Source organism: Gymnoscopelus braueri, assembly GCF_963280865.1.
Source record: "Gymnoscopelus braueri genome assembly, chromosome: 11".
NCBI classification, from domain to species: domain Eukaryota; kingdom Metazoa; phylum Chordata; class Actinopteri; order Myctophiformes; family Myctophidae; genus Gymnoscopelus; species Gymnoscopelus braueri.
In genome coordinates, this window is record NC_137613.1 from 31,484,383 (window position 1) to 31,507,231 (window position 22,849).

General features: G+C 42.4%; 3 protein-coding genes across 3 annotated transcripts in view; 1 reads left to right on the forward strand and 2 right to left on the reverse strand.

Moving 5' to 3' along the window:
• Positions 1–13,376, forward strand: part of LOC308095582 (glycogen phosphorylase, muscle form-like) — a gene marked incomplete at both ends in the record, with an annotated part of 16,309 nt that extends 2,933 nt beyond the window's left edge. Inside the window, 21 exons of the mRNA XM_080442633.1 lie at positions 1–85; positions 696–827; positions 1,231–1,333; positions 1,721–1,806; positions 2,292–2,441; positions 2,756–2,848; positions 3,182–3,328; positions 3,495–3,658; positions 3,996–4,110; positions 4,319–4,420; positions 4,997–5,144; positions 6,128–6,186; positions 6,513–6,654; positions 7,267–7,474; positions 7,989–8,123; positions 8,321–8,387; positions 8,965–9,126; positions 9,334–9,386; positions 9,705–10,557; positions 12,034–12,124; positions 12,763–13,376. The exon at positions 1–85 is cut by the window's left edge and continues 19 nt beyond it. Coding sequence (XP_080298759.1) covers positions 1–85; positions 696–827; positions 1,231–1,333; positions 1,721–1,806; positions 2,292–2,441; positions 2,756–2,848; positions 3,182–3,328; positions 3,495–3,658; positions 3,996–4,110; positions 4,319–4,420; positions 4,997–5,144; positions 6,128–6,186; positions 6,513–6,654; positions 7,267–7,474; positions 7,989–8,123; positions 8,321–8,387; positions 8,965–9,126; positions 9,334–9,386; positions 9,705–10,557; positions 12,034–12,124; positions 12,763–13,376 — 3,709 coding nt within the window. The remainder of the gene's footprint in view (positions 86–695; positions 828–1,230; positions 1,334–1,720; positions 1,807–2,291; positions 2,442–2,755; positions 2,849–3,181; positions 3,329–3,494; positions 3,659–3,995; positions 4,111–4,318; positions 4,421–4,996; positions 5,145–6,127; positions 6,187–6,512; positions 6,655–7,266; positions 7,475–7,988; positions 8,124–8,320; positions 8,388–8,964; positions 9,127–9,333; positions 9,387–9,704; positions 10,558–12,033; positions 12,125–12,762) is intronic.
• Positions 13,377–16,025: 2,649 nt separating this feature from the next.
• On the reverse strand, positions 16,026–16,670 carry LOC308095583 (cilia- and flagella-associated protein 20-like; the record flags this gene model as incomplete). The annotated part of the gene is made up of 1 exon (XM_080442634.1): positions 16,026–16,670. One exon carries the CDS (start codon positions 16,668–16,670, stop codon positions 16,026–16,028), a length of 645 nt encoding a protein of 214 aa, XP_080298760.1.
• A 1,633-nt stretch (positions 16,671–18,303) lies between these two features.
• LOC308095752 (uncharacterized protein) lies at positions 18,304–22,039 on the reverse strand. Its single transcript, XM_080442794.1, has 4 exons — positions 22,006–22,039; positions 20,624–20,908; positions 19,765–20,025; positions 18,304–19,503 (listed from the first exon to the last, which is right to left on the reverse strand). The coding sequence occupies exons 1-4, from the start codon at positions 22,034–22,036 to the stop codon at positions 19,343–19,345; spliced, it is 738 nt and encodes a 245-aa protein (XP_080298920.1). The 5' UTR covers positions 22,037–22,039; the 3' UTR covers positions 18,304–19,342.
• Positions 22,040–22,849: the final 810 nt, after the last annotated feature.

Genomic DNA, 22,849 nt, shown 5'->3' on the forward strand with positions numbered 1-22,849 from the left:
GGCAACGCTGGGCCTGGCAGCCTACGGTTACGGGGTCAGATATGAGTTTGGAATCTTCAGCCAGAGAATCAATAACGGATTGCAGGTAAACACTCACAGACACATGCATATGCACACACACACACACACACACACACACACACACACACACACACACACACACACACACACACACACACACACACACACACACACACACACACACACACACACACACACACACACACACACACACACACAGAGAAATGTTAGTCAACATTTAGGACATGAATAATAGATCAGTGGTTTTCAAACCTTTTCATGTGAAGGACCCCCCAAATAATATGAACTGTATTTGGCCGTGGACCCCCATCTGAAAATATTTTGTGACCCATACAAGATTTCTGTTGTTAAAAATGTGTAAATTTTTGGGGGGCAAATAGCAGATCTACAAGCTCACAACACGTCGCATCACGACACGTTGTGAGCTTGTAGATCACCTACAGTATTTTCAAATAGCCGATGTACGGTATAAGGTTAAAGTGGTTAAACTGATTTGGATGCTATATTAAATAATTTAGCTGGGGACCCCTGGGAGTCCCCGGACCACACTTTTAGAACGACTACTTTAGGACATAAACAAACAGAATGAAGTACAGTTGAAAGGAGAGAGTTCTTGAAGAGGTTTGACATTCCACCTTCTTTTCCGCTCCCAGGTGGAAGAGGCAGCTGATTGGCTGCACTGTGGCAACCCGTGGGAGAAGGAGCGGCCCGAACACATGGTGCCTGTGCACTTCTACGGCCACGTGCAACACACTGAGCACGGAATCCAATGGATGGACACACAGGTCACACATGCACGCACGCACGGCATGCAAATGTGACATATAACAAACGATACAACAAAACAGAGTAAATGGCAAGGACCATATAGTCAACAAACGAGAGCAAAATAAGGGTCATGTTCATAGAATGCAAATAGAACAATTAAGTGCTACCAAGTAACCAGGGTGCCAGGTAAACATTAAACATGATGCTATCTAGTCTAATGCTACCTAAATAACGGTCTTAGGATTTGTGGACAAGCAAACACTATATCTATTTAAATAACATTTTCAGACTGGGCAGTGAGTCTGCAGACAGTCCTGCATTCCTATTACTGAAACTGTCTATCAGTAATTGCCTGTCTGCCTCCCTATGCTTGTGTCTCGTGTGCGTGTGCATGTGCGTGTGTGTGTGTGTGTGTGTCAGGTGGTCTTAGCAATTCCGTATGACACTCCAGTCCCTGGATACAAGAACAACACAGTGAACACCATGAGAATGTGGTCTGCCAAAGCTCCTAATGACTTCAATTGTATGTTAAAGACTTAAAACCCATTCAAATATCAGACCTACAGTACAAGTTCACAACGAGTCACATTCGTGACCGTGACACGTTGTGAGCTTGTAGGTTGGCCAGGTTAAGCTAAGTTATGCTTTACTGTGTTTCTGTCTGTTGTCTTGTTCTTTTACAATGTTTATTGATTTTCATATAGTGACAATGGACAGAATACAAATAGAGTTGTAGTAATAAATACATATATTTTCTAGTTAACATTTGAACTTAATGTTGTTACTCTGTGTGTGTGTGTGTGTGTGTGTGTGTGTGTGTGTGTGTGTGTGTGTGTGTGTGTGTGTGTGTGTGTGTGTGTGTGTGTGTGTGTGTGTGTGTGTGTGTGTGTGTTACATGTTTTGTCTACAGTAGTTAACATTAGAGAATACATTGAAGCTATTTTAGATCACAACTTGGCTGAGAACATCTCTGGAGTCCTGTACCCCAACGACAATGTGAGTTAACAAACTGTGTGTGTGTGTGTGTGTGTGTGTGTGTGTGTGTGTGTGTGTGTGTGTGTGTGTGTGTGTGTGTGTGTGTGTGTGTGTGTGTGTGTGTGTGCGTGTGTGTGACCTTGTCAAAGTGTCATTATCTGTGTCACACAGAAACACACTTGCACGCACACACCCACACCCACACCCACATGCACGCACACGCACACACACACACACACACACACACACACACACACACACACACACACACACACACACACACACACACACACACACACACGATGTGAAATTGAAATTGGATGTGAAATTACATCAGGGAGTTAGACAATGAGAGCCTGTGTGTGTGTGTGTGTGTGTGTGTGTGTGTGTGTGTGTGTGTGTGTGTGTGTGTGTGTGTGTGTGTGTGTGTGTGTGTGTGTGTGTGTGTGTGTGTGTGTGTGCGTGCGTGTGTGTGTGTGTGTGTGTGCGCGTGTGTGTGTGTTCAGTTATTTGAGGCGGAGGTTTTGCGTTTGAAGCAGAAGTACTTCTTGGTGGCAGCCTCTCTGCAGGACATCGTCCGCAAGTTCAAATCCTCCAAGTCCGGCTGCAGGGGCGCTGTCAGTGTCAGGACCTCGTTTGACACCTTCCCTGACAAGGTCACACTAGGGGTCACATGGACCTAATGATGAATAAATCCAGAGGTTCTCAAAGTGGGGTCGAGGGACCCACAGGGTTCTTTGAGGGGGTTCCAAACGGACCCTTACTGGTCTGAGAGTGTACACATGGAACCCGGGTCCATTCCATGAGTACACTCTCAGAGTTATGGGTGTCCTTGAAATTGAAAAGTTTGAGAACCACTGAATTGTATCAATACATGTATTAATTGTAAAATGCCAACATAATGTTTATTGATACAGCTGGCCATGGTTTTCTTCTGTGGTGGTAATGTGTACTTCCTTTCATGTCCTAGGTGGCTATCCAGCTAAATGATACACACCCAGCTCTAGCTATTCCTGAACTGATGAGAATTCTACTGGACATTGAGAAGCTGGACTGGGACAAGGTGTGTGTGTGTGTGTGTGTGTGTGTGTGTGTGTGTGTGTGTGTGTGTGTGTGTGTGTGTGTGTGTGTGTGTGTGTGTGTGTGTGTGTGTGTGTGTGTGTGTGTGTGTGTGTGTGTGTGTGTGTGTGTGTGTGTGTGGGTGGGTGTGTGGGTGTGTGGGTGTGTGTTTGCGTAGTTGTATTACTATTCTTGCGATTACTTATACTTATTCCCACAAGTATAGTAGAATTTGAGAAGTGTGTGTGTGTGTGTGTGTGTGTGTGTGTGTGTGTGTGTGTGTGTGTGTGTGTGTGTGTGTGTGTGTGTGTGTGTGTGTGTGTGTGTGTGTGTCCAGGCATGGGACATCACGGTGCGAACGTGCGCGTACACCAGCCACACTGTCTTTGATGAGGCTCTGGAGCGTTGGCCCGTATGCATGTTAGAGAGACTCCTCCCCAGACACCTGAGCATCATCTATGAGATCAACCAGAGACACCTGGATGTAAGACCAATATCAGTATGCTCTCACTCATCTAAGGACAGTGACTTTTTCTGCCAACTCTGAATAGTATGGAACCAAATGCTCCCTACGGTATTTGAAATGAAAATAATTCTGATCTTGACTGTCTGAAGCAGCTCTGTCCTGACGGTGATTCGTTCGTCCTCAGAAAATCACGTCCATGTTCCCAGGAGATGCAGAGCGTCTGAGGAGGATGTCTCTGGTGGAGGACGGACATCCTAAATGGATCAACATGGCTCACCTGAGTGTGGTCGGATCGCACGCTGTCAATGGAGTGGCTCACACACACTCTGCCATGGTGAAGAACACTATGTGAGTAGAGTGTGCGTGTGTGTGTGTGTGTGTGTGTGTGTGTGTGTGTGTGTGTGTGTGTGTGTGTGTGTGTGTGTGTGTGTGTGTGTGTGGTGCGTGCGTGCGTGCGTGCGTGAGTGCGTAAGTGTGGCTGGCAGGCTATGCTGCTTGTGATAAACAAATGATCACCCAGCATTACCCGTATATAACAGCCAGGCTGAGAAGCCTGCTCTTGGTTGGATAAACTGGGGTAATGATGATTGATGAATGCCATAATCTTTATACAGTATATTTTATGTATATGTATGTACTGTGCAGTATGTGATATCTATGTATCTGTTTTGTGTTTGTGTTCAAGTTTTAAGGACTTCTATGAGGTTGAACCGGAGAAGTTTCAGAATAAAACCAATGGTATTACACCTCGACAATGGTTACTGCTCTGTAACCCTGGATTGGCTGCTATCATAGCTGAGGTACTACTTAGTACTAGTACTACTAGTACTACCACTACTACTACTGCTACTATCAGGGCCATATTAAGTCATTATGGGCCCTGGGGCTTGGACATTGTCTGAGGCTGTCCTAGCCTGTTCGGTGATGCATAGTCTACTGTGAGCAGTTGAGTGAAAGTTTTCTCTTCCCTTTTTTCCCTTCCATGGTATGCATTTGTTTGTGTTGTAGAAAATTGGACAGGACTTCCTGACAGACATGTCCCATCTGAAGAAGCTGCTAGACTTCATCGATGACGATGCTTTCATCAGAGATGTGGCCAAAGTTAAACAGGTCTCATCTGTCTGTCTATATTATTTGTCCTTCTGTCTGTCCATGTGTGCAATGATAGTTATGCGTAAGAGTATGGTCACGACTCCGATCAACGGAGGTCGCGCACATCCGCATACCATTTAAAGGCAGATGCTGAACTTCAAACAACAATCATCAAAGAAAAATAAAAGTTTGCACACTGCAGGTCCCTTTTGAAGACTTTATTTTGGTCTCACCGGAGTGGGGTAATACAGGTGCAGTCGACACATGCACAAATTAAATATTCACCTTCCGTTCACTACCATTCTATGCGAGCGAAAGGGCAGAGCTTCCGGTGGCCATGATAAATCACATTACGTGCCTTGGAGTTAAACTTTGATGAACTTTGATGTGGATTTTGCATCAGCAGGCTTTGGCCACTCCCCTGCATTCGTGCATGTGTGACCGTACCCTAAGTTAGACACAAGCTGTTACATCTTGTTGTGTGATGGAACGTCAAGAACGACGACCCGTTGTGCGACGGAATAGAAATTAAGCTTTACTATAACATTTCTATTCTGCTCTGTTTTCTTCTATTGTATTGTTTTATGTTACCAGGAGAACAAGCGGATGTTTGCAGGGTATCTGAAGGAAATGTACCAGGTGAAGATAAATCCAAAGTCTATCTTTGATGTTCAGGTGAAGAGGATCCACAAGCACAAGAGACAGCTGCTCAACTGTCTGCACGTCATCACCCTGTACAACCGTAAGAATGACACTGTGCTCTGGAGCAAGGCATCATGTCTGTACATCTAGGTTCTACTCTAAGTAGGAGAAAGGAAAATGAGAATTACAAGAGGGTCGGTATGTCAACAGAACTGTCCAGACCTAATGTATCGATCTTTTTGCCAGACCCAGGAGGTCGGCCTACATGAGGCTTTGTCGGTCGGTCGGTCAGTTGGTCGGTCTGTCCCTCTTTTCCTCTGCACACACGTCATGCGAAGTCCGGCCATTCAGATTTCAACCACTAGGGGTCTGGCAGTACCAGGTCTCCTGGTTCCCTTGTTAATGATAGACCTTGAAGTCATGTATCTCTAATTCACATAGTAAAATGCTTGACTAGGTTCAATCTGTATCACTTGGGAGTTGAACTCACAGTCACCTGTCATGATCATGTTGAGCTGCCTGGAGAAAAAGTAAGGCAGAGGTAACTTCACACAGAGACTTACACAATCAACAGGGTTTGCACCGAGCTGCATAAAGCATGTTCCAACCACTAGAGGGAGATGGAAACCGCAACACAATGTAAAATACACCACAGTAAAACTACTGGGCTACAGAAACTCCTCAGGACAAACTGTGCATAAAATCTACTAGATATAAAGCTAAATGAACCTGACTTCATAATTCCTGCCAGCTCAAAGCATCTGGACATTTCTTCTCACATACATACACAGTGGTAGCATACGACTCAGATTTTATATGAATTTTCAAAGTTTTTAAACTTAGATGGTTGCTGTAGCACCACCAGGACTATTAGCCCACAATGCCAGTTGAGGAAGTGTGGCATAGGACTTGACCTATGTGCAAAGTTGTGTTTATAATCATGTATGGGATTCGGAAGGCAGATTTCCTTGCAGAAGAAGAAAAATGGAAAATACAAGAGGGCCGGGCAGCACAGCAGAGCTGCCCCTAATAAGTAATAATGCTTCCATTGTTTTGTGTTTTGTGTTTTTTTTTTTTTTTCAGGCATCAAGAAAGATCCCAGCAAGCAATTTGTGCCCAGGACAGTCCTAATTGGTGGAAAGGTACAATTAAACTTAAAAAACAAATTACTACTACTACTACTACTACTACTACTATCACCACCTCCACCACCACTACCCACAAGTATCTGCAATTGCTTTTAATCTATGTTGTATCACACGATAGGGAAAGGTTGTTTTATTTTGTTTCTGTTCTGTCTTGTTTTTGATGTGAATATTGATGTGAAAATGAAAATGAAATTGTACTGTGATGTATCTCGACGACACTGCAAATGAGGGTAACCTCAATGTCTTTTGAGAATAAATAAAGGTTTGAAATTAAATGAAATGAACTACCTGTGATTGTAAATTCTCCTCTGATCCACTAGGTGTCCCAAGGCTGCCACATGGCCAAGATGATCATTAAGTTGATCACATCAGTGGGTGAGGTGGTGAACAACGACCCTGCAGTGGGAAACAGACTGAAGGTCATCCACCTGCACAACTACAGGGTGTCTCTGGCTGAGAAAGGTACTCAGATCAGTGGATGAGAGGATATGAGAGCTGTACTGCCCTCAATTAGTATTCGTTTGATCGCATAAGTTTAACTATGCCACCAGACTGGGGATCGAACCCCAGTCTCCATGTGTTATGTGTGTGTTATTGTAGGTCTGTATTAACCCAGAATGTATGCTGTTTGTAGTGGTGGAAATTTACTTAAGTACAATTTTGAGGAATTTTGCTTCTACTCCACTACATCTCAGAGGCAAATATTGTACTTTTTACTCCACTACAATTATTTTAAATCTTGAGATATTAGTTACTTTGTAAATTTGTATTATTAGAAAACATGCATTAACCACTTCAGCCCTATATACTTCGGCTAAATGAAAATAGCCGATCTACAAGCTCGAGCTTGTAGATCTGCTATTTTCAAAAGATTTGTATAGATTTTGAAAACTTGTGAAATGGGACATTCTGTGTAATGAGCAATATTACTTTTTTCTACTTTAAGTAAGTTTTGATGCCAATACTTTTGTACTTTTACTCAACTACACTTTGAATACCAGGCTTTTACTTGTAACCACATTGTGGAATTAAAACATCTCAGTACTTCTTCCACCACTGGCTGTTTGCTTCCAGTGATCCCTGCAGCAGACCTGTCTGAGCAGATCTTCTTGGCTGGTACAGAGGCCTCTGGAACAGGGAACATGAAGTTCATGCTGAATGGAGCTCTGACCATCGGCACCATGGATGGAGCCAACGTAGAGATGGCAGAAGAAGTTGGAGAGGAGAACCTCTTCATCTTCGGTATGAAGGTGATGGACGTGGACGAGATGGACCAAAAGGGGTGAGAAGATTCATCTGCTTTCAGGCAAATTGCATAATTGATTAATGGGTCAATTAGCCTGTTTGATTAATCTACTGTATGTGATGTCATTTAGACAATAAAATGACAATAGAATATGGTAAAAATATATATATATATATAATGAATAAATAAAAAGGTATAAAATTGTCAGTGCTCTTTCATTTTATAAAATGGAACAAAGAAGAGCATTGAGGTCTCATACTGAAGAATAACAGTGTGACTGCGGCTATGTTTAACAAGTTACTACTGTAAGTGTGTAGTTTGTGAATGAAGCAGCAATGATTTGCTAATGTCATAATGAAGGTGTGTGTGTGTGTGTGTGTGTGTGTGTGTGTGTGTGTGTGTGTGTGTGTGTGTGTGTGTGTGTGTGTGTGTGTGTATGTGTGTGTGTGTGTGTGTGTGTGTGTGTGTGTGTGTGTGTGTGTGTGCGTGTGTGCGCGCGCGCGCGTGTGCGTGTGTGCGTGTGTGCGTGTGTGCATGCATGTGTGTCCAGGTACAATGGCAGAGAGTACTATGATCGTCTCCCAGAGCTGAGGCAGGTCATAGATCAGATTCAGAGCGGATACTTCAGTCCCTCACAGCCGAATGTCTTTCAAGACCTCGTCGACATGCTAATGAACCACGACAGGTAGGAACGGGATGGAGGGGCCGCAGCAAGGAACTCTGGGTGTTAGAATAAAAATGATCTTCATTGATGCCCATTGGGGGAAATGTTGCTACAATAGCAAATACTAGCCTAGTCAGTAGATGAAAAATTTAATGAAAAAATACACTTGTGTATAAAATATGCACACTTGTGTGCGTGTGCTCTGTTCTTCTCTGCAGTTCCAAAGTGTTCGCTGACTACGAGGCTTACATCCACAGCCAGGAGAAAGTCAGTGAGCTGTACAAGGTATCTGACTGGGAAACGTTTAGGAATCATCTCCATTTGATCTCAAGGTCACCTTGAGATTAAAGGACCATACACACCACACAGGGAGCCTTTTTTTGGTGTGTGTGTGTGGGGGGGGCATTAATTAGGCTGAAAATATAAAATTTTAAGCTGTTGTTTGTGTCATGAATACCCGATTCATAATAATAATTAACACATAACTTGAATATTACTCTTCCTGTATAACAACCTAAAGAGTTAGCTTATTCCTTTAAAAGTGAGGCACTAATTAGCTATAAGCATCATGATCTTCCTGGGGAGATCATGATTTTTTTTATGTACGACCTACGGTTCAAGAGTTATAGGCCAAAACATGAAGCGGCCTGTTATTGCACCACCAGAAGGACGATTTGAAAAATGTATTACATTAAAAAACAAGGAATAAACCTCATATATGATGACAAAAAGACAGGAAACACAACAGTGATATTCAGAACAATTATCGCCAAGTGAAACAAGGAAGTTCACAAAGGACAAACAGTTCTAAATGGAGACTTAATGAGTTAACTGCCCAAAATACGGTGTCTGTCCTCACCAGGACCCCAATGAATGGACCCGCATGGTGATCAGGAACATTGCAGGTTCGGGGAAGTTCTCCAGTGATCGGACCATCTCTCAGTATGCCACAGAGATATGGGGGTTGCAGCCTTCTGACATCAACATCCCGCCCCCTAACAAACCACCGTTTGAGTCCTGTGAGGTGTGAGGTTTTACATAATGAGGCAACGTAACATCATCATATGAGGCAACATAACATAATCATCATCATCACTTATACGTTTTTAATTGAACAATTTAATGATAGAGCTGGGTGGTATCATATGATAATATATTAATTAGCGGCAAGTAAAACATGCTTTTTAAATAATGAATATTACATTAAAATGTTTCTTATGTGTCGTTAAAGGTGACCATCAAGCTGACTAATGAGCCTGATTCCAAGGACTCTGGAGATGCTGGGTGAGTTGCTAAAACTTAATTGTACAAATAGATTTAGCCTGGCAATCTCATCAGCCAAATATCCAACCCAACACAGCTGATTCTTACCACAAAATGCAAGAAGCTGCAGTATGCATTCTCTTTCACTTCACAAGTTTTCAGGTGTAAAAGTATGGGTGAAATTATAACAAACTACCCACAAATTGCAGTTATATTTAAAATAGGAACAAGCATACTAGTAAAAATATCAAAAATGAACAAAATAAAAGACATATAGCAGTGGAAATGGACTTAACGATGCATGTAACTACTCAACTGACACTGCTATGCCAATCACAGCTCGCCTCACACTGCTAAGGGGAGCAATAGAAGCAAGAGGAGCAGGGAGGAACCAAAGCATGGGGTACTGATGGAGGATGAGCTGGTGGAGCCCATAGACCCCAGGGCAGCAGAGCCATGCCCAAGTAGTACCAGCATTGCCTACAGCCATGGACGACTGCCTGAATACAAGCAGGTCCGTCACACTCGGTCCGACAGTTCTAACTTTGACACCAGCTATCGGCCTGACCACCACCTGCTGCCCTGTGAACAAACCAAAAGAGTTAGGTTCAATTCACCAGCAGAGTCAGCGTCGACCTCCAGTCTACAGGCCTCAGGAAACAGTGACACCTGCTACCATGGTGATTGTCCCCGTGCCGACCGCCCCAGTAGCGACCACCCCCATGCCAGCTGCCCTAACACCAAACCGTACAATGTTTATGACAATACCTACGAAGACCGGCATTGTGACAGTCCGTACGATCCACCTCCTTCCGAGCTGCTCCAAGATCCCTCACCCCCTCCTCCTCAGCCTGCTCTTCCTCCTCAAGCTAGACAGTCGTCTGTCCCCACATCCTCCTCCTCCATCTGTACTGAACCTCCGCCACCGCAGTCTCCCCCTAGAAGCCTCTCCCTCAGACCTCTCAGCCCTCCCCATCACCTGACTGCCAGTCAGTCATCTGCTAGCCAAATGACATACTTTGGCATACCGTTCTTTGACAGCACAAGTCCCAAGATCCCTGACCACGACCTGCTGCCCCGTGAACCAACCAAAAGAGTTTGTTTCAGCTTACCAGCAGAATCGGGGTCGACCTCCACTCTGGAGGGCTCAGCAAACAGTGAAGATGACATCAAGACCAAACAGAAAGGAAAGGTAGGACTTTCAATTAATTCAGCATTTTAGCGTCGTCCAAAAGAAATTTGGGTTGCAGACTGTTTTAAATGAAAACACAACAAAAGTGTGCTTATGTTGTTTGCTCTTATTACTTTGTGGATATTAATGCCTCCTCTGTTTTTTGCAATTGTGCTTGTCATTTTAGTCTTTGGTCAGTCTATTGTGTAAATTCAACTCGTTCATTACCAAGGGTCTAGACCAGAAACTCTCAACTCCATCCCTACGGACTCATACTTTTGCTACTGTACTTTTCTATGTTATATGCCCTAAATTGGTCCCCGTTGATAATTATTGTGATAAGAGGTGACCAGAGCAACACATTCTCACACCCCTTGCGTCAAACAGGTGACGAGTTGGGACAGGATTTGACCATGCAACAGTCGGCAGATGCAGACTTTACACTGCCACTCACTTGGATGACGCCTTGCTCGGGGGCGCCTAACAGGGCTCAAGTCTGCATCTGAGAGCGTGCCTGCCTTGTTTTAATGTTTTTAGCGTACACATCAACCTATTACGAGTTGTGAGTGAGAACGGCACTTCCGCATTCCAGTAGCCGGGAAGCGTTGAAAATCTACACAACAGGGAAGTGCCAAGGTCAAACAAGGTCAACCGGGTGATGCATGATCCGATTTTGCCCCAACTTGTCATAGTACTGTACGTCTAATGTGACCATTTTAACTTCATTTTACTTTTATGTGAAGCACGTTGTAATGTATGAAAGTTAAACCAAAACACTGTAGACCATAAATGGCCCCCACCTTCACTTAATGTGGCCCGCAGGTTAATATCGGAATACTGATATATTATTGATTTCAGCTGTTACAATTCCAAACATGACCCACTTTAATTACTTCAGTCTATATTAGTAGCTTAATGACTAGTATTAAAATGTTATTGTCTTTTTTTATGTCCAATGTATTTGTATTCAAGTTCATAAAGTTAACATAAGTACAGTATAACTAAATGCATTTGAAATTAAATAGAAATGTTACTGTTCAGGATTCCATTAAAGAAATAGCAAAAATAGCAGATCTACAAGCTCAACGCATCGTACTACGATGTTTTGGGCTTGTAGATCAGCTATTTTTGCTACTTTTGTGTGACATAGAATGATGAAGTAGAGCATTAATTACGAAAAATAAGTTAAAATACAGAGATAAGAGGTTTCTGTACAGTATATGCAATGTGGCCCTCTGGCGTGAGAGTGGAAATATAGTGGCCTTCTCCATCATCAAAGTTGCCCACCCCTGCTGTAGACCAATGTGGCTGTGTGTGTGTGTGTGTGTGTGTGTGTGTGTGTGTGTGTGTGTGTGTGTGTGTGTGTGTGTGTGTGTGTGTGTGTGTGTGTGTGTGTGTGTGTGTGTGTGTGTGTGTGTGTGTGTGTGTGTGTGTGTGTGTGTGTGTGTGTGTGTGTGTGTGTTTTTCCAGCCTTTACAGTGTTTCCAGCGTTTACAGGAGAAGAGGGAGCAGCAGAACAAGGAAAAGCTGAGGTGCAAGAAAAAAGAGAAAGAAGGAGATAACAAGGATGGCAACATTATCCCACCAGGTAAACATACTGATGTGATGAACAATCTAGAAAAGTAACCTAAATTAGAAATAGGAAGGTCTGAAAGATTAGATGTAAAGGTTTCAGTTAATGGGATTTGGGAGGCCAATACTTAGTTAGAATGAAATTTAATTTATACTTTATTTACTTATTTTTTGTTTATTTGATAGGGACAGAGCACGTTACAAACATCATTATAAAAATATAAGATGTAAATATGCTGGAATTAGCAAGAATGCTAATTTACATCCATAGTCCCTAGGCAGATAACAAAAACCTTACAATGACAAGATGCAATACAAATGTAGCCATACAGAAGCAGAAAACAACTATAAACAATAACTAATAAATACAATATATTTCATCACACAACCATTTCGTCAAATGACACGGTATCATGACCCTGTGCGGCCATAAGAGCGGTCACAGAATTCGATGCGTCGTCACAGACTCCACTAAACCACTTATAAAAACTACAATGTATTTTGTGTTTACCATAACGGGCCCTGACTTAAAAGACACAACAAACTTTGGCTCCCAGTTTGAAACCAGTTAAGAACTGCTGTCTTGGACCATGCCAGCAGATGGTTACAGGAGGCTCCAATAGGCTTGGTAACTCCTGTCAACGTCCCCTCTAGGAAAACCTCTGAGCAGCAAACCCAAGAATGTGTGGGTCTGTGGCCACTTGCTTGTGTACTGGGCTCAAGTCAGAGCTAGGTCCCTGGCCCCAGAGGTGGGTATGGAGCTGGGCATAGACCCCAAAGACGTGGCCATCTGGTGGAAGAGCAAACCGGGCATGACCTGGACCCAGCTCCTGCCCCTGCTCCGCCAACTGAAGGTGAAATGGCCCAACCCCGACGTGCTGATCATTCACCTGGGGGGAAACAACATGAGCACCAACAGCCCCACATTTCTCCTGGCTTCTATGAAGAATGACCTGACCTTCATACGGAGCATCTTCCCACAGTGTCTGCTGGTGTGGTCCGACATCCTGCCCCGCATGGTGTGGGATCACTCGTCCAACACCCACGAGGTGGAGCTGGTCAGAACCACAGTGAACGGTCGCATGCACAGCATCATCAAGGAGCTGGGCGGGACCACTCTGGCCCATGACAACATCCGGTGCGGGTCCGACAGGGATCTGTATCGTCCCGACGGGGTACACCTGTCGTTGAAGGGAATCGATACGTTCAACTTGAACCTGCAGGGTTTTCTGGAGAAGTGGGAGATGGAGGTGAACAACAAGGGCTAGAGCTAACAAGTGTGTCCTTTGACTGCATCAATGTAGGGCAGAAAGCTTGTATCTCTGTAATCTGTGAAATATCCTTGCCCTTTTTCTGCCAGTGTGATATCTGAGATTTATTTTTGATTATGTTTAAGACATCTAATGTCCTCCATGGAGTTTCAGGAGAAAAGTCAAATCATGTGGATCTCAAGATCCACATGGGAACAGTGTGGCTCCGATGTGGATCTCAGACTTTATGTGACCAGCCTGTGACTTCTTCTATGACATCAGTCATCTGACATATTTATGATGCATGACAGTAATTCTGTAGCTACTATGACTCCAAATTTGGGCAATGTTTCAGCCCGATCCATTTAAAATTAAAGTGAAACATTGCGTAGAGGTAGTTCTGTGGCATACTGGCAGTGTGAAAAAGAAATTTGACCGATCTTGTAGATTGGCTATTATTGTGTACCTTGAAATTTGGACACTGGCCGATACTGTATACTAAGGCAGCCCTAATATTTTTTTTGTTATTTGGAATTGTAAATTGTCTTTATTTATTCTTCTTCATGCAGCATTTATTTAATCATCATGCAAAGAAAATTTAACTTTCAACTTTTCTTACTTTGTTAACATATACTGTAGGCAGACATCATCCCGTTGCAATAAACTAATTAAATGTGAGTCAGAACTGATGGTGTAAAATATTGCCAAATAAATCTAAAAATGTAGAAGATTACATAAAATGTATTTTATACTATATAGATGATTTAGAATCTAAATCATCTATACAGTATAAAAGACATTTCAGCTCACTTTTGGCCATAGCCTAGGCCATTCTTTACTTACAGTACTTTATATATTTGTTTATTTAGATGGGATGGGAGGGTGTATATTAATGAACAATAATGTAAATACACCAGATTTAGCAGAGATTCTTATTTTCAACCGTAGTCCCCACAAACAAAACATATAAACAGGCAACAAAAACATAATATAGATTAATTCTAGTTTATTCTAATACAACTGCTTAGACACAACAGTGTGGCTTCATGTGCTTCATGACCCTCTTATAGATGGCTTGACTCTGAAAGAGGCTGTCAGAAGTTACAGGCCTTGGGCATGACTATGCTTTAACGCTAGTGGATTCCGATGTTATACTAGACAGTCAAACATCAAGTGTCGATGACATCATCATATACTGTACGTCATTTATGCCCATTGACTTCCATTATAATGTTAAAGTATTTCAAAAAGTATAGTGAGGTTTTACGTTAGTCTACTCGAGTGGCAGTGTGGTTTGTGAGAAAGACTGACAGAAAGACCCTCTTGTATACAGCTAGCCTTTCTGAGAGCCAACAAGAACTGGGTGTATTTTATATAAACAATTAACAATTTAGGCATTTAGCAGAAGCCCTTATCCAGAGTGACTTATTACAAGTGTGAGTATGGTCACTTACTAAGTACAGTGCAAATAAAACAATTGAGTGCTTCAAAGAAACTAGGACTTACGGTAAACATCAAACCTAGCATCTGTCTAAACAGATGCTATGTAGTAGTAACCTGCATATCTGCATAGTATGGCATCTATCAATCAGGTGACAACAAAGGTATACAAGGAAAGAGTGCTAGGGGGTGAGGTGGAAAGTTAATGGAACACAATCTCTTTGGTTCTGATAATTTCTTTGATTTTTCCTCCCTCACTCCTGGATCATCGTTTTTATGCACAACAGATTAAGCGAGTAAAACTAAATTACAGCAATTCTCACAAATAATTACAATACTGGTCCCATATGTAACAAAAAATATTTAAGCTTTGCTACCTTCCAGACATAACCTTTTGGAAGTAGTGTCAAAAAGACCCAAGGACCATTCTATCCCATATGACTCATTAAATATTGGCAATAAAAATTAAACAAAATAAATATTTTCGCATTAATATTTTCACACAGGGCACACTGACGTTGTTGGACCTGGGTCAAACAGGCCAGTATTGGTCTTCCCACCCACCAAGATACCTGGTCTAGACCTGGGAGACAAATGTGTGACAACTCTCAAAGCAGCCACTTGGTTTTCCACGGTCTATACGGCGATCTGACAAGTGAAGACCAGAGTGTGGACTGACTCTCGCAGGTGAGTCTCCATACACACCTATAGAAATATTTACTCATATTCTGAGATGTCGTCTTCATCTTCCTCAGGTCTAATGACACTGGATGTACACAACCCCTCTGGCTGCTGCTTCTTCTCCTGGAGACCTCCATTCTCTCTTGACTAGACTTTGAATCTTTGTGTCAGGTCCAGAAATTGGAGCACTGGTTCTCAACGTCAGGTCCGGGGACCAGCAAGGGGTCCAACTGGACCCTTAATTAACACTCACAGTGTAGATTGAGATAAAATTGGTATCAAATGGGGGTGCGTGGTTTAATGTATATATCAAACTAATCAAATTAAAGAGGTTGAGAACCACTGAACTAAACTATACTGGAACCCACATTTACTACACTGTAAAATCCTCAGCGTTAATTTAACTCTTGAGAGTGTACAAACGTATGGGTCCATTTGGTTCTGTTTGTATACTCTCAAGAGTTACAGACCTGTAAGGGCCCATTGGGACTGCTGCCGGTCCACGGACCAAAACGTTGAGAAACAGTGAATTGGAGTAATCTGGTGTCAGAAGTGGATGGGGGTCACATCGGCGACCTCTTCCGAGTCTTCTGGGATTTGGGAGGCTACGTCGGCCTTGAACTGTTCGGGCAGATAGAGCTTGAACTCTGCTGGAAGCTCGTCCTCCGAGTACATTCTGTCCGAGAAATACACCCTCCATAGGTGGCAGTTGGCGTGGATCTGCACGCGGAGCGTTTCCGCGTAGTTGGTTCCGTACGCCCTCTCGGTGAAGTCCTGCAGGTTGACCACGATCTGGTTCCAGTCGTCGTCCAATCTCATGGGAAAGGTGCAGGTGAACGGCTTAAGCTGCACCTTGCAGTGATAGCTGCTTGCCCGAAACCGACGAGGGACATTTTTATCGTCCAATACCTGGACTTCGAAGGTGAAATCCTCCTTGAGGTTCTTCATAACCATGACGAGAAAGGGATGTGTGATGCCCAGGGTCTTCCGGGGGTCTGCGGGACACGTTATATATGTGGTAATGACGTTAGTCCCCTCTGCAGTTAGTTCCATGACTGCTGACTGGATTTCTTTGTCTTGGGCTTTCTTGATTTGACCGATCCCTTTCTTTTTATCCCATAGAGATAGAGGTCTCTGGTCGATGCTGTAAAGGAGAGACAAGTATTTACCTTGATCTGTGTTCTTGAACATTTTCTATGTGCTTAGTGTCGTTGTTGGGTCAAACTCAACTGCCACTGAGGCCGTGTTTGTTTGCGAATATTGTTTGTGTTCACTGCTGATGTCATTATATAGGGCCTTAGGCATGACGTAACAGAGACATACACTAGCGCAAACCGTTGTCCAAATATGCACTTCTGGGCAGCCTACGATGGTTGTATAGATACTACACAGGCATCAGGTGTGCAAAACTGAGAGCCTTGTGATTGGCTGGACAGAGCCAATGAGAACCAGAACTGATGGTATACAGTTAGTCTCTCTGAATGGCCAGTGAATGTACACTAGACCAGTGGTCGTCAACGTGGGGTCCCGGGACCACCAGGTTAAATGAACACAGTAGCAACTACAGTATGGCCAATTGTGTTCATTGGAGCGACCAGCCAAGCCAGAGGCACTGTGGAGGAGGTGTAGCCAATCTAACAACACAAGCAGACCTATAAAAGGTGGCTGGTTACCTGGTAGAGGTGATCTTAACCACAACTGTATTTTTATGGCATTTTATTGTATTTTTTTGTGTTGACACAGATGTACGTGACCTTCATCAGCCCAGTACTACAATATGTTTCACCTGTTTGGGCCGGCCTCCCAAAACGCAGAGAAGGTGCTGCCGCATCATTGGGACACTTACTCCTTCCCTACTCTGGAGGTGAGAGAGGAGGCCACTCAAAAAATAATTAAATCGACTACTGAGAGAAGGGATTAGTCCAATGATCCAGAGTCTGTCTACAAACATAAATCGCAACAATTTACAAAATGGGAGGACACGCACACAACCTGTGAGTCACACACAAAGGCACCAGACGTTGTTCCTCCCAAGAGCATACAAGCTTTACCAGAAGTAATAAAAACTGTTTTATTGTCTGATGTGTTTTGATGTTTGATGATTTATTTTCTTAAATGTTTTCTTAGAGCAGTCCTCTTGAATCTGTAATACACATCATAATTCATACTGTTATGCAATGATGTTTTCTAATAAGTTTGAAACTTGAAACTGAAACCTATAAAACCTGGTAAAGTAGACTCGGTTAACCACATAGCTAGAACTTTTAGAATAAAACATCTAGAGAGGGCTACCTAGCTGACACAAGTGGCTGGTAGGCCTATTCATTTACTAGTCATGGGCCAAAATGTTTTAAGGAGAAAGACTGAGAGACCATTTATTGACCACATACAGGACATGATGAAATGTAAGAACCGCAACAACAGTTTATGTCTGTCTCTCAGAGAACAGGAAGAAGTTAAAGAAACAAATCAATGCCAATGTCAAACAACCATCTGAAGCAAATTTGCTGCATTTTATCTATCTATTTATCAATTGACCGATAAATCGTCCTCCAGTCATTTTCAAAACTAGATTTGATGTGTTTTGTGTGTTGAGTTAGTGTCATACTGTTGTTCTGTAGTGTTGTGGTTTTGTGACAGCATCCTGTCAACATTTCCTGTCTTCATCTGAGTAAAGGTTACGTCTGGTTTTAGTTCCTCTTCAAACTAAAACTAAAATATCCTAAAATATATGGATAGATAGATTGATGGATAGATAACAATTATAATTCTCCTTGTACATGCAATGAATGTCTTTCATTGACAGAAGCAAGAATCTCACAAATCAATTAAAAATATTTATTAATATACTATTTACATCATGAAGAACTAGAAAAGTCAAGATAGTTAATGATTAATAATGAATGCTTCCACAAGTGCATCTGTACAGATGTGAAATTGTAAGGATTAAAAATAGAAGAACAATGAAAACACACACCCACACACACCCACACCCACACACAACCACACACACCAACACACACCCACAACCATCACCCACAGCACCATACTGTACACATGCCCATGTCAGATTGCAGTTTCCTGAATGAAAACAAGTTTTTCCAACCACAAACAAGCCTAAAACACACACACACACACACACACACACACACACACACACACACACACACACACACACACACACACACACACACACACACACACACATGAATGTTCTGTATAGCTTCCTTCCTGTACTTTCAATTCAAAGAAAACAATGCTAATATTTCACACATCACTACCAAGGTCAACACAACATTACAGTCTCAATCTCAATACATTTACAGTTTAAGTATTTAAAATCCTGACATTATTACATGATATACAATGTAATACAATTACAGATCATCAACCTTATACATGTAGGTAAGCAATAGCAAGGGCTTAATCTTGTGTGATTCCACATGGTCACACTGCTGAACTTGGGCATGTCCACACTGTGTGTGTGTGTGTGTGTGTGTGTGTGTGTGTGTGTGTGTGTGTGTGTGTGTGTGTGTGTGTGTGTGTGTGTGTGTGTGTGTGTGTGTGTGTGTGTGTGTGTGTGTATAAGTGAGTGAGACAGTCCGTCAATGCCTTGAACATGAGTTCAGTACACACATCTACCCATCAGACAGTTGTCTGTGTGATAGTCATTCATAATATCAGCTACAGCATACTCATGGCTATAACTGTAGACACTTCATTAGTCATTTCATCAGTAAAACTGTTTTGGAAACAAGTAAAGCTTGAGTTTAGTTTTATCATTTTCGTAATTACTGTATTTATCCTGTGTCTGTAGGCGAATACCAGTACGATGGACACAGCTATTAAGTTGTGTGTTTGGATTACATGTTTCTCTCACCTCTAGCTCTGTCTATGTATATGGATACCACCAGGGCGGTTGACACCAGGTAAGGAATGAACACCAATAGATGAACGACCAGTCTGGTCTTTGACATGATGGGGTGTGCAGATGGAGGCAGAGTAGTTGAAGCTGCAACTAGAACTGCAGAGAGAAAGACACCATCTCTTACTGGTTGACAAGTCAAAACACATCAACAAAGACTTTGTAATTGACCTGTTCGTAACATTAAGAAGCTATGAGGTGTGACTGTAGAGTTATATTGTATTAGATGTACTGTACTGAAAGAAAAATAAATAAGGACGATTATACAATTTAAAATACAAAAGCCTCATACACAGCTGTAAGATTATGTTAAATATTCACCCACTGTAGAGCATACAGTACATGTACATTTAATCTCACCTCTCACGCCCATCCAGCTATCTGGGGACTCTCCAAGGTCAGGGATGTTACACTTGTAGTGACCTTCATCAGATGCGGAAACATTGTGGACGATCATCTGTCCTGTAGACTCAGTCCTGATGAGGGATCCATCTTTATAGAAATCAGCTGGGAGGTCAGAGGATGTTTTACCAGTTGTCTTGTCTTTGTACCAGCAGTGCAGAGTGACATCAGTTTCTTCTGCCACAGGAAGTACAGGACTCTCCAGGATCACATTACCTTCTGGGGAAAGAATAAGCAGAAATAGCAGCATATAGAATTGTGTGTGTGTGTGTGTGTGTGTGTGTGTGTGTGTGTGTGTGTGTGTGTGTGTGTGTGTGTGTGTGTGTGTGTGTGTGTGTGTGTGTGTGTGTGTGTGTGTGTGTGTGTGTGTGTGTGTGTGTGTGTTTGCAGGGAATCTATAAAGTCAACATTTTCCTTATATTTTCCATCCTTACAATTTCATGTGCTTGTGTAAATATTCATCATTATTAATCATTTATTGATTTGTAAGCTTCCTGCTTCTGTCAACGAAATAATTCAACTAGATGCAACTGTTACTCAGTGCCCTGTGACACAGGAATTGATGACAGGATGCTTCAACAAAACAAAACCACAACAGTACCAACCAACTCAACACAAAAAACACATGCTTTGTTTGAGTTTTGATCATCACTGAAGTACGATCGATCGGTCAACTGATAAATAGTTTTTTGTTTGTGAGATCACTGATTAGATTTATTTAACTTCTTCCTGTTCTCTGGGAGACAGATAAACATAAACTGTTCTTTTGTGATTGTTGCTCTTAATATGAATCTATGTATAAATCATCCATCCTCACCAGTGACAGTGAGGTTAACAGCGTGGCTCCTCCTCTCTCCACACTCACACCAGTATGATCCGCTGTCTGACGGGTAGACAGTTCCAATGAGACAGGAGGGACCTCCTCCCCATCCAGTGGCACAGATGTTCAGGTCATCCTTCTTCCCCCTCTTCCTGGAGATACGCCTACTCACCCCCCACCCAGTAGAAGAAGTGTTCCTCTCCTGCTGCTCCTCCTCACAGCTCAGAGACACAGACTCATATTTAAAGAACTGCAATCTGCCAGGACTGATTCTGAGAGAGGCTGGAGAAGGATGGACGGACGGACAGACAGACAGAGAGGGAAATAGACAGCAAAAGAGAGACAGGGATGAGAGCCATTTGCATGGGAGAGAGAAGGGGGGGGGGGGGAGAGAGAGAGAGAGACAGACATAAAGAGAGAGGAAAGGGGGAGAGATTGAGAGACAAAGAGAGAGCAGAGAGGGAGAAAGAGATTAAAGGGGTTTTATTCATCATCACATGATCATACATGTATGTGTAATGAAATAATATTGGCACCAGACTGTACTAACAATGTCAAAAATGTAATACAAGTTGGCAATAAAGGTTATAACTTATAATACAAGGGTACTAGTACTAGTAATAAGTAAGAGAGAGAGAGGGGGAGATAGAGGGAGGAAGAGAGTGGAGATACAGATAGACAGGGGAGAGAGAGACAGAGGGGTTTACAGAGAAAGAAAGAAAGAAAGAGAAAGAAAGAAAGAAAGACGGCAGTTCTTAGAGTGTAAAATGGACGAAGTATTTATTGAACATCAGTAAACAAACCCCAACATAGCTTCATAACATTTTTCTCCTTAAACATTAAGTAATATTCTCCTTATTTGATATCTTATGTGACTGTTTTACTGTTACGGTTTCAGTCTTTTTGTTACCTGCTTTTCATCTGGGCATTTCACTTAAAGGAGTTGTTCACCCAAAAAAATGACTTATTTTCTATCACCCCATGAAGCCTTGACTTCATGGAGATTTCTTTGTTTTTGTCGATAATTGGATGACCGTCTCTGGTAGGAGACTCTATGGAGACTCTTTGAGTCTCCTACCGGAGACATTAGCATCTTTCTGCCGGTCATCAAATTATTGGCTTAGGTATGAGTAAAAAGAAAATATCTCCATGCATTCAAGGCTTCATGGGGTGTGTAATTGATAGATAATATGTATTTTTTGGGTGACCTACTCCTTTAACGTAAAACAAAATGTGAATATAAAACATTTTGACTGATTGACATTTTGTTTAAAAAAATGTGTTCTAATTCAACTCATTCTAACCAAAAAGTGCAACATCGAAAAAAAAGCCTATCTGTGATTAATATGTTATGACTGTATTATAACTCTAGTACTCACCTAGCAGCATGCAGAGTGATGTTAACTCCATCCTGTCTAACTGCAAAATGAGTCATATCACTTCCACATCCTACAGTATATTCAATGACCCACCTGAGACTTTCACGGCCACTAGGTGGTACGGTACACTACTACAGACATTTACACTGACATTTTCATTCCCTCTCTTTGTTGCAAGAGAATTAGGATTCAAATTTCAAACAGTATCAACAAAGGAAGACCAATCTGCGCACAAGACCAGCAAACAGAATGCTGAGATCAAACATTTATTTTCATTTAATAAGTGTCTGTCTGTGTCCCATTTATGCTCATGTACTGTATAGAAGTCATTGAAGAACACATCTCTGTGTGTGTGTGTGTGTGTGTGTGTGTGTGTGTGTGTGTGTGTGTGTGTGTGTGTGTGTGTGTGTGTGTGTGTGTGTGTGTGTGTGTGTGTGTCTTCTTACCTACATACCTACCTACCTTCTTGTATTCCACGACTGACACAGGCAGCCATGGATAGGAAACCAGGCTTTGCGGACTTTTTGTTTACGAATTTGTCGTTTGACTCGTTTCTCTCCTTAGGGCGCGCTCCCACCGCACTGTTATTTGACCTCTGGGGCGGAATTTGCCAATGCTTTGTCAATGGAAATGCGTGGGTTCATGGTCTTGCGGATTTTTTCCAAGAATCCACGCATTTGCATTGACAAAGCATTGGCAGATTCCGCCCCAGAGGTAAAATAAAAGTGCGGTGGGAGCGCGCCCTTGTGTTTTAAATTTTAAAGTTATGGTGTTGTATTAACATACTGTAAGCCCTGGATGGGTTTCTAACCTCACCCAAACATCCACTTTATAACATTTTTAT